The 14266-nt window shown below is 37.3% G+C and overlaps 1 protein-coding gene across 3 annotated transcripts in view; it reads right to left on the bottom strand.

The window, feature by feature from the left end:
• Nucleotides 1–14266, bottom strand: part of LOC126419007 (scoloptoxin SSD14-like) — a 489031-nt gene that overhangs the window by 24902 nt on the left and 449863 nt on the right. For all 3 annotated transcript variants that reach the window (XM_050086079.1, XM_050086072.1, XM_050086063.1), the window contains 2 exons: nt 7451–7682; nt 7175–7365 (listed from right to left, as the gene is read on the bottom strand). In XM_050086079.1, coding sequence (XP_049942036.1) covers nt 7175–7365; nt 7451–7682 — 423 coding nt within the window. The remainder of the gene's footprint in view (nt 1–7174; nt 7366–7450; nt 7683–14266) is intronic.

The following is a 14266-nucleotide window of genomic DNA, read 5'->3' as shown; positions in this document are numbered from 1 at the left end:
TATTCGTTTGAATGCAATTTTTTGAAATTTCTAGTGCTTTGTCTCTTCATTAACCCTTTCGCTGCTGCAGACACGTGCTTCCCGCATTCCGCGCTGTGCGCGATTTTGTCACCACTGCACTGCTCGCCTGTGCAGACACATGGTGTTCCCACTGCTTTGACACACTTATCATTCGATTTCACAAAAACTATTTGGACCAAAAATTTGATTTTTACACGTCTTCTTGACTGATACCTGCCCCCCATAAATGACTTAATTTTGTTTCGATGTTCAATGCAGTTATTATGCAGCATTAAATGTAGTAAACCATTGCACGAAATTTTGAAGAGTTTGCAGAGGTAGAAGTCCATAGTGTATACTTTCCCTATGGTCGATTTTAGTTGCCACAATGTTGAGAATGAAATGTGGACAAGATACCTAAATTTCATATAAAATTTACTGTATAACAATATCTCATTTAATTTAAGTACGACATAGGTGTCGTATGTAATATTGAGAAATATTCCGTCTTTCGCGACTGTAATAAAAGTATTATTTACACCGGACGCGTTTGGCTTTATTTTAAAGCACTTCAATCAAGGAAAGGTATGGCACATACACAATGGTACTCATGTCCTCTTTCTTGTTTTTGCCCCACAGTCGCAGTTTTACCGATGGCACTGAAATATATTCCTTTTCTGCAACTGTAATAAGGGACTTATTTAGACCACGCGTTTCTCTCTTTTGAAGCATCTTCAGTGGACAGTATTTTGTCTCCTCCATTGCCAAGTCACCTTTCGTAGTTTTGTGCTGCGGTAACACAACATTCAACGTTTGTGTTGGCAGATCAGTGTTTTAGCAAATTAATGATTTTTGTGTGTGCCACACACAAAAATTACATTTGACATAGCTCAGAGCACTTCACTGATAGACGGTATATTCAAGTCCTAATGTTTTTGTAAGTCCACAGTTTTGTTTAATGTATTTTGTCTACTTCCTTTTGATTGATTGAAGTGCTTTAAAATAAAGCCAAACGTGCTCAGTGTAAATAAAACTTTTGTTACAGTCGTGAAAGAAGGAATATTTCTCAATATTACATATGACACCTATGTGGTACTTAAATGAGCTATTGTTATACAGTAAATTTTATATGAAATTTAGGTATCTTGTCCACATTTCATTCTCAACATTGTGGCAACTAAAATCGACCATACGGAAAGTATACTCTATGGACTTTTACCTCTGCAAACTCTTCAAAATTTCGTGCAATGCTTTACTATATTTAATGCTGAATAATAACTGCATTGAACATCGAAACAAAATTAAGTCATTTATGGGGGGAAGGTATCAGTCAAGAAGATGTGTAAAAATCTAATTTTTGGGCCAAATAGTTTTTGTGGAATCGAATGATAAGAGTGTCAAAGCAGTCGGAACACGATGTGTCTGCACAGGCGAGCAATGCAGTGACAAAATCGCGCACAGCACGGAATGCAGGGAGCACGTCTTTGTAGCAGCGAAAGGGTTAATGCGGCCATGGTGGCTTTACTTCATGAACTGCGCGCTCCCCCCTACACGTAAGCTTGCGACTATGCTATACTATGGTGCTGCTTCTATTGGCGCGTGCGTCGTGTGCAACTGGCAACGCAGTAATCTCCCGCGTCTGGGCGGGTATCCGCGAGCCGCCAAGATAAAAGAATTGAACTATAGCAGTAAAAGGCTGCCCGGGTGGCTGACTAGTGGGATAAGGATATCACTTAGAACAAAGCAGGAATTATATCAAAATGTTAGAAGTAGTCACAATCAAGCTACAGTAGCTCATTACAAACAGTACTGTAAGGTGCTTAAAATGTTATTAGGAAGGCAAAGAGTGGTATGCAAATAGAATAACTAATTTACAGGATAAAATTAAAACCATATGGTCAGTTGTGAAGTAAGTGTCTGGTCAGCAGCGTAAGGTCAATGATGTAATGTCAGTTTGTAGTAAAAATATTTCTGTTACTGATAAATCAGATATATGTATCATTTTCTGAGCATTGCTGGTGAATTAAATAAAAATTTAGTTTCTACAGAGAACTACATAACTCTCTTGGCAAATGCCTTTGCGAGATTGATGTCTGAAATACTACTTTGTGATACAGACAAGGGGGAGATTGCGTCAATAATTAAATCACTGAAGACTAAGGACTCTCATGGATACCATGGAGTGCCTAGCAGAATATTAAAGTACTGTGCTGGACCATGTTAGCCTTGTATTTAGCCATATTTGTAATTTTTTCTTTAGAAATGGTCAGTTTCCTGAGTGGTTAAAGTACTCAGTAATAAAGCTGTTTTATAAAATGGAGAAAGGGATAATGCAGACAATTTTAGACCTATTTCTATGCCATCGTGTTTGCTAAAGCTATTGAAAAGGCTGTGTATGTAAGGATAACTGATCATTTTATATCACATGATTTGCTATCAAATGTACAGTTTGGCTTCAGAAGTTGTTTAACAACTGAAAATGCTATATTCTCTTTTCTCTGTGAGATACTGGATGGGTAAAACAAAAGGTTTCAAATGCAAGGCATATTTTTTGATTTAACTAAGGTGTCTAACTGTGTTGATCCCAAAATATTGCTCCAGAAGTTGGACCATTACCGATTACGGGCAGTAGCTCACAAGTGGTTCACCTCTTACTTTAGCAACAGATAGCAAAATGTCATTATTTACAGTGTTGAGAATGGTTGTGATGTGGGGTCTGAGAGGGGTACAGTCAAATGGGGGGGGGGGGGGGGGGGGGTTCCCCAGGGATCAGTTTTGAGGCCACTCCTGTTACTTATTTATATAAATGATATGCCCTCTAGTATTGTGGGTAACTCTAAAATATTTCTGTTTGCTGATGACATGAGCTTGGTAATAAGGGATGTTGTGTGCAACATTGCCTCAGTTTCAAATAGTGCAGTTCATGACCTAAGTTCATGGCCTGTAGAAAATAAACTAACACTAAATCACAGTAAGACTCCATTTTTGCAGTTTCTAACACACAATTCAACAAAACCTGACGTTTTAATTTCACAGAATGGACATATGATTAGTGAAACTGAACAGTTCAAATTTCTAGGTGTTCAGATAGATAGTAAACTGTCATGGAAACCCCATGTTCAGGATGTTGCCATTTTTACTATTCAAATGGTATCTGAAGTGAGTGATCATTCGACACTAAAATTAGTCTACTTTGCTTATTTTCATTCACATATTTCATATGGCATTATATTTTTGGGTAACTCTAGCCATTCTAAAATGATATTTTTGGCTCAGAAAGGGGTTGTTCGGGCAATAAATGGTATAATTTCATGAACCTTTTGTCGACCCCTGTTCACGAGTCTGGGTATTTTGACTTTGGCATTTGGATCGGACTTCCTTAACTCTTGTGCAGAAAGGTGTGCATTATACTGCTGCATCCATTTTCAATAAGCTACCATTAGAATTCAAAAATCTTAGCAGTAATCCACCACATGCTTTCAAATCAAAATTGAAGAGTTTCCTTGTGAGTCACTCATTCTATTCTGTCGAGGAGTTCCTTGATAAATTAAGCTGATTATTGTTGTACTGTTGATTACGTTTACTTAAACTTATGGCTTGACTTTTTTGGGTTCATAAACATTTTATTTTCATCTGTTATTACTTTTATGCTGTAATTTCATGTACTGATACATTCCATGACCTTGGAGGTTTGTTCCTCAATTTGGTCCTACGGAACTTGACATGTAAACAAATAAATACAAAATGGAAAGAGTTGTTTTTCATGCAGTTTTGGAAAGACTGTCATTACACCCACCTGGCACTGAGCCAAGCCAGGCATGATCACAGTGTCACAACCGGAATGCTAGATAGGTAGGAGAGCCGATACTCCAAATATCATGGCACACAACTAAGGTCAGTGCCAAACATCACTTGAGTGATATATCTGAACTGCCAATTCAGCCATATGACCTCACTTTGAAGGGAACATAATGCCATTCTGACCATTCTGGAAGGTACTGTAACAACACACAAATCTTAAATAAGAATTTTTGTAGCCTACTGACATTGTAGAAAGTGCTAAGCAGAAGAGCTGAAAGCCCCATCTGAGACCTTGAGGTGAAGTGCTGAAAGCTGATGAGCCATAAAACCAGGCCACATTCAATCATACTCTTCAAGGGATGGTAGCATTGCCATTGACAGACTGCTACAGATACAAATACTCAAGGTCCTGAGCCCTTTCCCTTTCCTGTTGCAGTGAGCCAACTTCAGGGTGGGACCTGTGTTGTGCTGACTGCCACTCACCATATCACTACTACCTTTGAGAAAGCACAGCCACTCTGGGCTGTTGGCCTTTGTGGCTGTGAGCTGCCAAACTCTCCTCCACTGATGTGAGGACTTTCGAGTCTACTACCATCGGCCCACTGTGAGCCAAACTGATGGTGTTTGGCACACTATTATACTGTCACTGAACAGGAGAGCTAGCTGCTGACCCCCCCCCCCCCCCCTCCCTCCCCAAATTGCATCCATTGCATTCCGCAGCCTTCCTTAGAGGCCATGACATAACTTTGCACCACCACTGCTGTCCCATGCACACACGTGTGTCTGTGTTGGCTGTTTTCAACAAAGGTCTTGTTGGCTGAAAGCTTATTTGTGACAGTCTTTTTGTTGCACCTATCTGTGACTCAGCATCTTCTCTATATGGAAAATAAATCTATAACAATGACCACATGATGTTCAGAAACATAGATTGTTTCAACTGAGTTTGACGATTCTGGTTCAACTATGCAAGTAAGTGTTTAATTTTACCACTCAGGTCCAAAATATTTTTGATGCAATAGGTATAGCTGAAATTTAACAATGACTAAAAAAATGTTGTGGGGGGAAAAAAATTCTGGTGACTGCTGAAAATTTGTAGTATATTATAATTATGCTGAGTATGAATCAGGATGTCAGTACAATACACAATGTGCATCTACAAACACAGATAAAACCTCATTCAAACAAGATTACAATTAATGGTGATAATTTAACATTTTCCCCTAAAATTTGATTCTTCTGCATTCATTTTAGTTTTGATAATGGAAATGCAACAATTTAAAATAATTTCCCAAATAATGGAAGTCCAGGCTGTAATGATGACAATATTATGAACAGGATAGATTGCTACTCACCATATACTGGAAATGTAATAAAAGTGAATGCCTACAGCCATTCTTATGATGTCTTTTATTATATGGCTACCAGTTTTGGTGCTTCAGTGCACCATCTTCAGGCCTTAGCTGATGCTGACAGGGTTAACACCATCTGTATACACAATGCATCAGTGGCCAACACCTATAACTGGTTTTCACAGACTACCTGTACAGTGTGCTGTCTCTCCAATCATCAACTAGTTTATGGCTGGAGAGACAGCATCACTATTAGAGGCAGTCTGCGAAAACCATGTGGGGGTCCCACCTGCTTTTATTTATTTGTCGACTGATGTTTGTTGATTGTCCTCAGTGTCTTCTGCTACACTGGCTAAAAAATGAGTTGTGGATTCCGACATTGACTACTTTAAATGATGTAGCCAATTGATGCACAGTTATGTTTTACAGTACTTCAATTTTCACTTCACACAACCTCCTAAGAATACACAGCTATATGTGTATGGTCAGTGCACTATTGGTTAAATTTTCCATAAGCTTCAATAATAGTTTGCAGGCAAAACTCCACATACTGCTACAACTTATTCTTGTTGAACATCTATGGGCAGTAAAACCTAACCACAAAGTTCACAGTTCTTGAAGAATAATCAGGTACATATAGAGCAGACACTGTCACTGTTTTTACACCCAACCTAATTGTTTAACACTTATTCCACAGTTAATTTGAAGCATTGTTGTTGTTCTAACCAGCACAGGTTACTCGTCTGAAACTCGGCCTTGGACTGACTGTCTCATGACCAAAAATTGGGCCCTTATATATCATCACAATAATTGGTACTGAAACTACACATTGCTCAAAGTTAAATTTAACTCATTAAATTAACCGAATGCATAGAAAAATTGTGCCTCTTTAACAGTTTCTTCTACTACAAAAGTTAGGTCAAGTTATTTGTTTAAATCATGAAATTAACAACTATAGTTACATAAACAACACTTTTGACAAAACAGTTAATTGCTTTGGAATAAATGAAGAGCTGGCTTTGGTAACATGTTTCTGACTAGAGCAAAATAGGTACTTTGAGATTACTAGCATTTCATCTTCCAAATGTTTACAATTACTACAGAATTTATATTTGTTTATATGTCAACAATAGAATTTAAGTTATGAAAGAATTACTGATTTCGCCCTATAATGAAAAATACTAACTAGGCATAGTCAAAATAAATTAGAAAATCAATTACATATATAAAACTAAGCACAAAATTAGATCTGGTGTTATATTCTTTGAAACTGAGGGCCAACCTTTTTCTTTTATGAAAATACAGATTATATACGCTTATGTTAATGGTAAATAGTTAAAAGTAACAAAACAAATTTAAGGAGGCAGATGTGAAAACAAGAGGGGAATTAAAATTATTACCAGCTTGCTTTGTCACAACCAGTTATAAATGTTGGCCATTGATACATTGTGTATACAGATGGTGTTAACCCACTCAGTGTCAGCTAAGGCCTGAAAATGGTGCACTGAAGCACTGAAACTGGTACACATATAATGGCATCATAAGGATGGCTGTAGGTGTTCCATTTTATTACACAACTGAATGGCCAAAATCCCTCAGGCCCCCAATCACAAGGATGGACATACAAAAAAATATAGTGGAATGACAAGTCACAGACAGGCACAACAAAAAGACTGCCAAAGAAGTAAGCTTTTGGTTAAAATGCCTTCTTCTTCCTTAGAAAAAATGCATCCACCCACCTATCCACTCACACACACACACACACACACACACACACACACACACACACACACACACACATTTACACAAATGCAACTCTCACACTTGACCACTGTCTGCCTGCCACTGCCAAATTCAAGTCTGGCTGAAAGCTTCCTTGTTTAGCAGTCTTTCTGTTGTGCCTGTCTGTGACACAGCATTTCCTCCTTATGGTGAGTAGCTATCTTTCCTTTTCATAATACTGTCATTAAAATAATTTTTCACATTTTAAGGAACTTGAACTTTTCATAAACCTTATTACATACATTAAATTGATGGTACTTGTGACAGAGACAGCATCTCCATTAGGTGCAATGACTGAAATATGTGCTGTCCCATGATCATCAGGCTGACTCAACACAGCTCCATAGTGTTCCGGGTCATTGTATGTTTCAGTATCAGTTATTTGTGCACGTATACTTTCTGCATAACTTCTTGATGTTAAGTTTTTAACAATCTGTGTACAAAGAAAAAAGAGATTGCAATGAAAATGTTATCAGGGTTGCCACAATGTAATAGCAAACGTTTAGTCAAGCACCAACCTCTAAAACACTCTCATTAAAATAAGGATCACCTAATTCTGTCCTTCTGCCATACCCATATTTAAAAGCTTCTGTGATACGCTGATATGTTGTGATCTCATCAGAGGTAGGTATATAACCATCCAAGATATTCAGCATAAATACAAGCAGAGGTCCTGATCCAGGTAGGGGAGATGTATATAGTGTAATGTTACCACCCATTTTAGCAGAAACTGGAGGCTCCCAAACAACCCTAAGAACAAGGGAAGAAATTATTAGTAAAATAATTGAAATAGACCTTTGAAAGTCACTTACCTTGCTGTGATTGGTTAAAAATTAACAAAAATAAATTATGCTAGTAACAATTTATTTGGGTTTCATACGAAAACCATAAAATTCCTATTCCGAATATGAAAGACCAAAATTAAAACTATAAAAGAAGTGAAAATCAGACTGCAGGTCCAGATCAATAAACAAAAAGTGGGAGGAGTGATAAAGAAATCTGATAGCCAAGAGAATGAAGAAGTATAGATGCAGGATAGGCCACAAAAATACTTTGGTTAACTCCAGACTTCCAAAAGGATTCACTCATTGGGTCATCTCACACTGGTGGACTCCAAGCTCTTGAACTGATACACAGAGGTTTCCTGTTCTGATATCCAAGTATGTTTATGAAAGAATTGAACAGACTTGATATCTGTTAGCAATTAGCCACTCCTCCCCTCCCCTTCCATTCTCTTATTTTATTTTATTATTTATTTACTTATTTATTTTTTTAGAAATGAGTATTTTTTCTGCCTCGGCTGTTATTAGATGTTTTTATTCAAGTTGCAATTTCAGCCTATCAGCCAATATCAAGTGTTAGCTCATTATGACGTGTCTCATTGCATAATTGTTCCTTATAAGAGGATACTGTCCTTCTGTCAAGCATGTTTACACATTTCGTGCATAATAAGACAGGAATGTTTGTCATTTATATAAAAGGATGTAGCACTTCATGTTATACTTCTTACTGAATTCAGTCATCTGCATTATCGATTCTCACAGTGCATCCACTAGGAGTGACATTTGGCAGCAAAGAGTCTGTCTATCATTTGTGCCGAATTCCCGCAGTTACGCAGGGTCGGCATGGTTAATTGGATTTGGCAAGGTTAGTTTAAGGGGTGGCCAGATGCTCTTCCTGCCGCCACCCCATATCCCCCAGGATGGAATTAGTGTACCCCAACTGTCTGCGATTAGCATAATCCATAGAAAAGTGCGAATGTGTTCAGATGTCCGCAAGCTGTGTAACTGAGGCAGGACATGGGGACCAGTTTGGTATTCACCTAGTAGGATGTGGAAAACCACCTAAAAACTACAACCAGGCTGGCCGGCACACCGGCCATCGTCGTTAATCCGCTGGGCGGATTCGATTCGGGGACAGTGCGCATGCCTGAGCCCAGGAAGCAATGCATTTAGTGCTCTCACCTAACTTGGCAGGTTGGAAGCAAAGAGTGCACATGACATAAATCAATAAGAATTATTATGCGAACTCATCATCATCAGTTTTCTGCTATATTAGCAGAGGCTTTGCCTCTCCATTTTCTGTGATCCATTGCTTCCTTCTTAAGGCTGCTGTATGTTTTTTCGTCCATCACATCATCCAGTATCTGAAAGCTTTTCTTTCCTTGCTTCCTTTTCCCTTCTACATACCCTTCTAAAACTGTTTTTAACAGTCCACCATTCTTTCTTAATATATGCCCAATCCAATTTCTTTTTCTTCTTTTTATTACATGTAGTAACTGTCTTTTCCCTCCCACTCTTCTCAGTACCACTTCAGTTTTTACTATGTCCTTCCAACTTATTCTTTCCATCCTCTGCCATGTCCATATCTCAAAAGCATCCAGATTTTCTCTGTCTTTCTTCCTCAAAGTCCATGTTTCAGCACCATACATAAGAACACTCCACACAAAACATTTTATGAGTCTTTTCCTCAGTTCCCTGTCCAGACTGCTGCAGAAATTCTCCTTTTCTTATAAAATGCCTCTTTTGCCATTGCTATCCTTGTTTTAATTTCTGTGGTGCACTTCCAGCTGGTGTCTATCCTGCTTCCAAGATACTTAAAATTTAGCACCTGTTCTAATATTTCTCCATTCAGCATAATTTTTATTTCTTTATTTCCTCCTAGTGCCAATACTTTTGTTTTCTTTTTGTTAGTTTTTCACTAGCTTCAATGGTGTCCACTAAATCCTGTAATTCTTTTTCTCCTGTGGCTAGAAGGACCATGTCATCAGCAAACCTCAAACACCCTACTCTTCTTCCTCCAATTTCTACTCCTTTGTCATCTAATGAACACTGGTCAATCATATTTTCCAAGTAGAGGTTGGAAAGGGTAGGTGATGGACAGCATCCTTGTCCTGCTCCTTTTCCTTGTCCGATCCAAGTTGTACTTTCTCCTTTCACTTTAACTGAGGCTTTTTGATTAAGATATAATGAGTTTACAAGTCTTCATGTGACCTACTACATCCTTTTATATAAAAGACAAAGATTCCTGTTTTGTTATGCTTGCTGATTATGTAAACATGGATGATTTGACAACAGCGTCCCCTTAAAAGGAATGGTTAAGCATTCATACACTTCACACAAAATTCCTAGGTATATGGGTGGATGAGCCCTTGAGAGGGGAAAAGCCTCTAGAAGTTTTGAGTAAATAACTAAGTAAATACTGTTATGTGCTAAGAATGCTTCAGAAATGTTGCAACACTGAATCACTGCTGTGTGCCTATTATGCTTGTATGAACAGTTTGCTTAGATATGGTGTGATCTTCTGGGGAAATGCAGGTATGGCAAAACAAGCTTTCAAACTTCAAAAAAGGGCCATTAGAATAATGAAAGGGGTTCCCAGTAGAGTGTCATGCAGGAATATATTTAACGAAATTAAAAAATGTCTCTTCCTAGCTTATACATCTAAGAATGTGTTTGCTTTCTGAAAACTCACCAGGAATTTTCAACATTAAATAATCAGTTTCATAACCATGAAACAAGGAACAGAGATGATTTTCACAGAAACATCCACAAAGGAGCGCTCTACCAAAAAAGGGTAAACTACCAGCCCAAAATACTTTTTACTGCATTGCCTGCTACAATAAACAAAATTAAAGAACTTCATAAATTTAAGGTAGACCTTAAACAATTTTTACTAGCACATAGTTTTTATAACGTTGAAGAATATCTGAATATGGAAAAGTAATATTATTTATATATACTGATATAAAATATTTGTATTTATTATCAAAGTTTTTGAAGCAAATTAAATATAAGAAATTATATTGTAATTGACTACATTCATACAATGTATATTGTTAACGGATGAAAACAGAGATTGATTGATTGATTGATCGATTGAAAAGAAAATCTCAAATGGAAATAGGTAACTGTTAATGGAATGGCAAGAGTTTCAAGTAAAAGAGAAGAAAAGAAAGACAAAGTATACTAAACAAAAGCAAACAATTGAGAAAAACCTCCCAGAGGCTTTATGAAGGTACAATGCAAATCTGATACGAGAAACAATTGAGAAAAGAGTATGTTGGTAGCCATTACATTTCAGCAGTGGGAGACTAACAGTACAGAGAATCAAGAGATGAATTATAATCACAGAAAATTCATAGTGGAAGTAACAACTAGTGAAACACAAAATTCATTCAAGGCACAAAGAAATAAAAACTATTCAAGGTACAAAGAGAAAGAAAAGGGACCTGGAGATGGTGTTTCTCAATAGAAATCATTAAAGGTGACGAAAATTAATAATAAATGAACCTGCAAAATTATGTACAGAAATCCTGCAGAGGAAGACATTCCCTAAGAATGGGAATTATACTGTAATTTTCAAACAAAATGAGACAGAGGATGCATAAAAGCTACAGACATATCATCCCTCTTCCATAATGCACAACGTACTTTCTAAAATCATCATCAACCACATGGAAAAGACACTGCATTTAAAGCAAGCCCAGTAACAAGCTGTCTTTAGAAGAGGATATTTTGGACTGTTCCAGTCTCTTATTTTTTATGGGCTGCTGGAATGGGAACACACTTCACATACGAGGGTTGGAACTTAAATAGTGGCAACTATTTATAACGTACAAAATAGATACATGTTTCAAAATTTTACTGACCTTGAAAGTAGTCAGCAGCATTTTGTATAACCCACTGCCAGTGATGTGAAAGTCATGGAATACTCTTAGCAGTGCCAGTTGTGCTGACAGTTCGAGTAGCGTGGTCTATTGCCCGACAAATTTGTAGCAGTTCTGAAGCAAATTCCTTGATGTGTTTCCTTCAGTTTATAAATCGAGTTGAGCTTACAAGTGTTTAAGTCAGGGGCATGCAGTAGGTGGTATAGCACTTAGCAGCCCCAGCAGTCAAACAAATCAGTGACAGCTTGCACTGTACGTGCTTGAGCATTGTCCTGCAAAACAATGGTCCAGTCCTGCAGAAAATTTCATTGCTTCTGTCATGGTCATATGTTGTGTTCCAAAAATGAACAGCATAGAGACAGAAGTGATGACACTTTCTGCAGGACCGAACCATCATCTTGCAGGACAATGCTCAAGCACATACAGTGCAAGATGTTAATGATTTGTTTGACTGCTGGGGCTGCTAAGTGCTATACCACCTACTGCACTCCCCTGACTTAAGCCCTCGTGAGTTCAACTTAATTTATAAACTGAAGGAAACACTTCATGGCATTTGCTTCAGAACTGCTACAAATTTGTTGGGCAATAGAACGCACTGCTCGAACTGTCAACACAACTGGCATTGCCAAGAGCATTCTGCGACTTCCACATCACTGACATCAGGTTATACAGAATGCTGCTGACTACTTTGAAGGTCAGAAAATCTTTGAAACATGTATATATTTTGTACAAGCTGTAAATAATAAATAGTTGCCACTATTAAAGTTCCAACCCTTGTATAAGCAACATATAGAAAATTTAATATATATATCATAAAGGAAACGTGTAGGGCTGGCTAAAGAGATCACTGTCAACCTCTGTTTGGAAAACTTAAGGTTTTGTTGTTATCTGACACTGTCAAATAGAGAGACAAGTGATCTGTTATGTTGAAATATATGGATAAAATATCCTAAGCCAAGATCACAAAAATATCTTTGTTGGTAACTAGTTCCAGCTCATTGGTGAGACATCTTTGGATAAAAAATACAGAAAACTGCATATAAGAGCTAAACAACAAGATACAGTTAATAATTTAATATCAATTATATGATACATGCCAATATAAAATTATTGTTTTGTTCAGTGTGTACCAGCCTCCAGGCTTTACACATCATCATAACCTGTTGAGCTGAATGGTTCTTATTAAAGTAAAGGATCATGAAGTGTTCAATGCATACCAGCATCCAGGCCTTACACATTGCCATAACCTGTTGAGCTGAACTGCTCTTAAATTAAAGTATCTTGAAGGCATGTACAAAATGGAAAATATAATAGATTGTGACAAAAAATAAACATGCACAAAAGTATATTTGGTAAGTGGTATAAAAATGAATATCTTACATAAAGTAGAATGTTGTCATTGGTTAAAACAATTTCTAATATTGGCCATTTATCATTTATAGATCCTCATTGAGGTACCTTCCTTTAGGAATGTGGATGTACTCAACGATATGTCTCAACTGTGATATGACTTTCAAAATGATGGAGCACAGCAATCAGTTGTCCTTTTCTTTCAGGTTTTATTAAAGCAAATATAGATTTTGGCTAGTGCCTAGCCATTACCAGTGCACTATTTCATAGTTTCAGTACATGTCCTCATATGTCAGTCCCCTTTGGTTTGGGCTTCTGTCACAGTTCATTCAAGAATACGGTGAAAAGAAAAGTTATTACTCACCATACAGCAGAGATGCTGAGTTGCAGATAGGTGCAACAAAAAGATTGTCACAAATAATAGCTTTTGGCGAGTAAGGCCTGTGTCAGAATTAGATGACAATACACACATACACACTCACACAAACACAACTCACACACATGACTGCAAACTGATGCCACACTCAGTGACTTGTGACAGTCTTTTTGTTATGCCTATCTGCAACTCAACATCTCCGTTATATGATGAATAGCAACTTTCCTTTTCACAATATTGTTACATTCCTCCTGGATTTTCCATTGTTTGAGTTCATTCAAGAACTGTAACAAAAGCCCAAACAACAGGGGATTGACATATGAGCTCATGTATTGAAACAATGAAATAGAACATGAATAATGGCTAGGCACTAGCTGAAATCTCTATTTGCTTTAATAAAACCTAAAAGAAAATGATGACTGATTGCTGTGCTCCATCATTTTGAAATTTATAATTCCAGTGTACTTATTTCCACACTTGTATGTTAATACAAGTGATTGACAGGGGTGACAGTTACATAGTCCATTAAGTGGATGTAAACAAGACGTATCTTGGAAGTACTAGGGTTGTCAGAGATATGCTTTATATGTAGCATCATGGTTCCATAAAAAAATCATGACAACTGAAATTTGGAATATAATTGTGCTAAACTTATGTAAAGTTCTTTATTATTCATTAAAGTTTTAGCACCCAGATATTAAACCAAATACCAGGTCTGCTCAGAAATTCCGGAGCATTTGTAATCTTGTGCCAATGGTGTGTTGGAGCAAAATGTTGTTGGCATCCCTGCACACACCTGTGTTTAATATGCAACTGCTGGAAGTTTCATTGTTATATGTCTGTTAGTTATTGTTGAGTATGCATTGAGTAGAACGCTGTGTCACACAGTTGGCAATTTTGAGATGACAAAGTTAGTGGTGCAACACGTCCGCATAACAT

Source organism: Schistocerca serialis, chromosome 1 (assembly GCF_023864345.2).
Source record: "Schistocerca serialis cubense isolate TAMUIC-IGC-003099 chromosome 1, iqSchSeri2.2, whole genome shotgun sequence".
In the NCBI taxonomy this organism is placed as follows: Eukaryota; Metazoa; Arthropoda; class Insecta; order Orthoptera; family Acrididae; genus Schistocerca; species Schistocerca serialis.
Note: the sequence above shows the minus strand (reverse complement) of the source record. Positions and strands in the feature narration are given on the sequence as shown.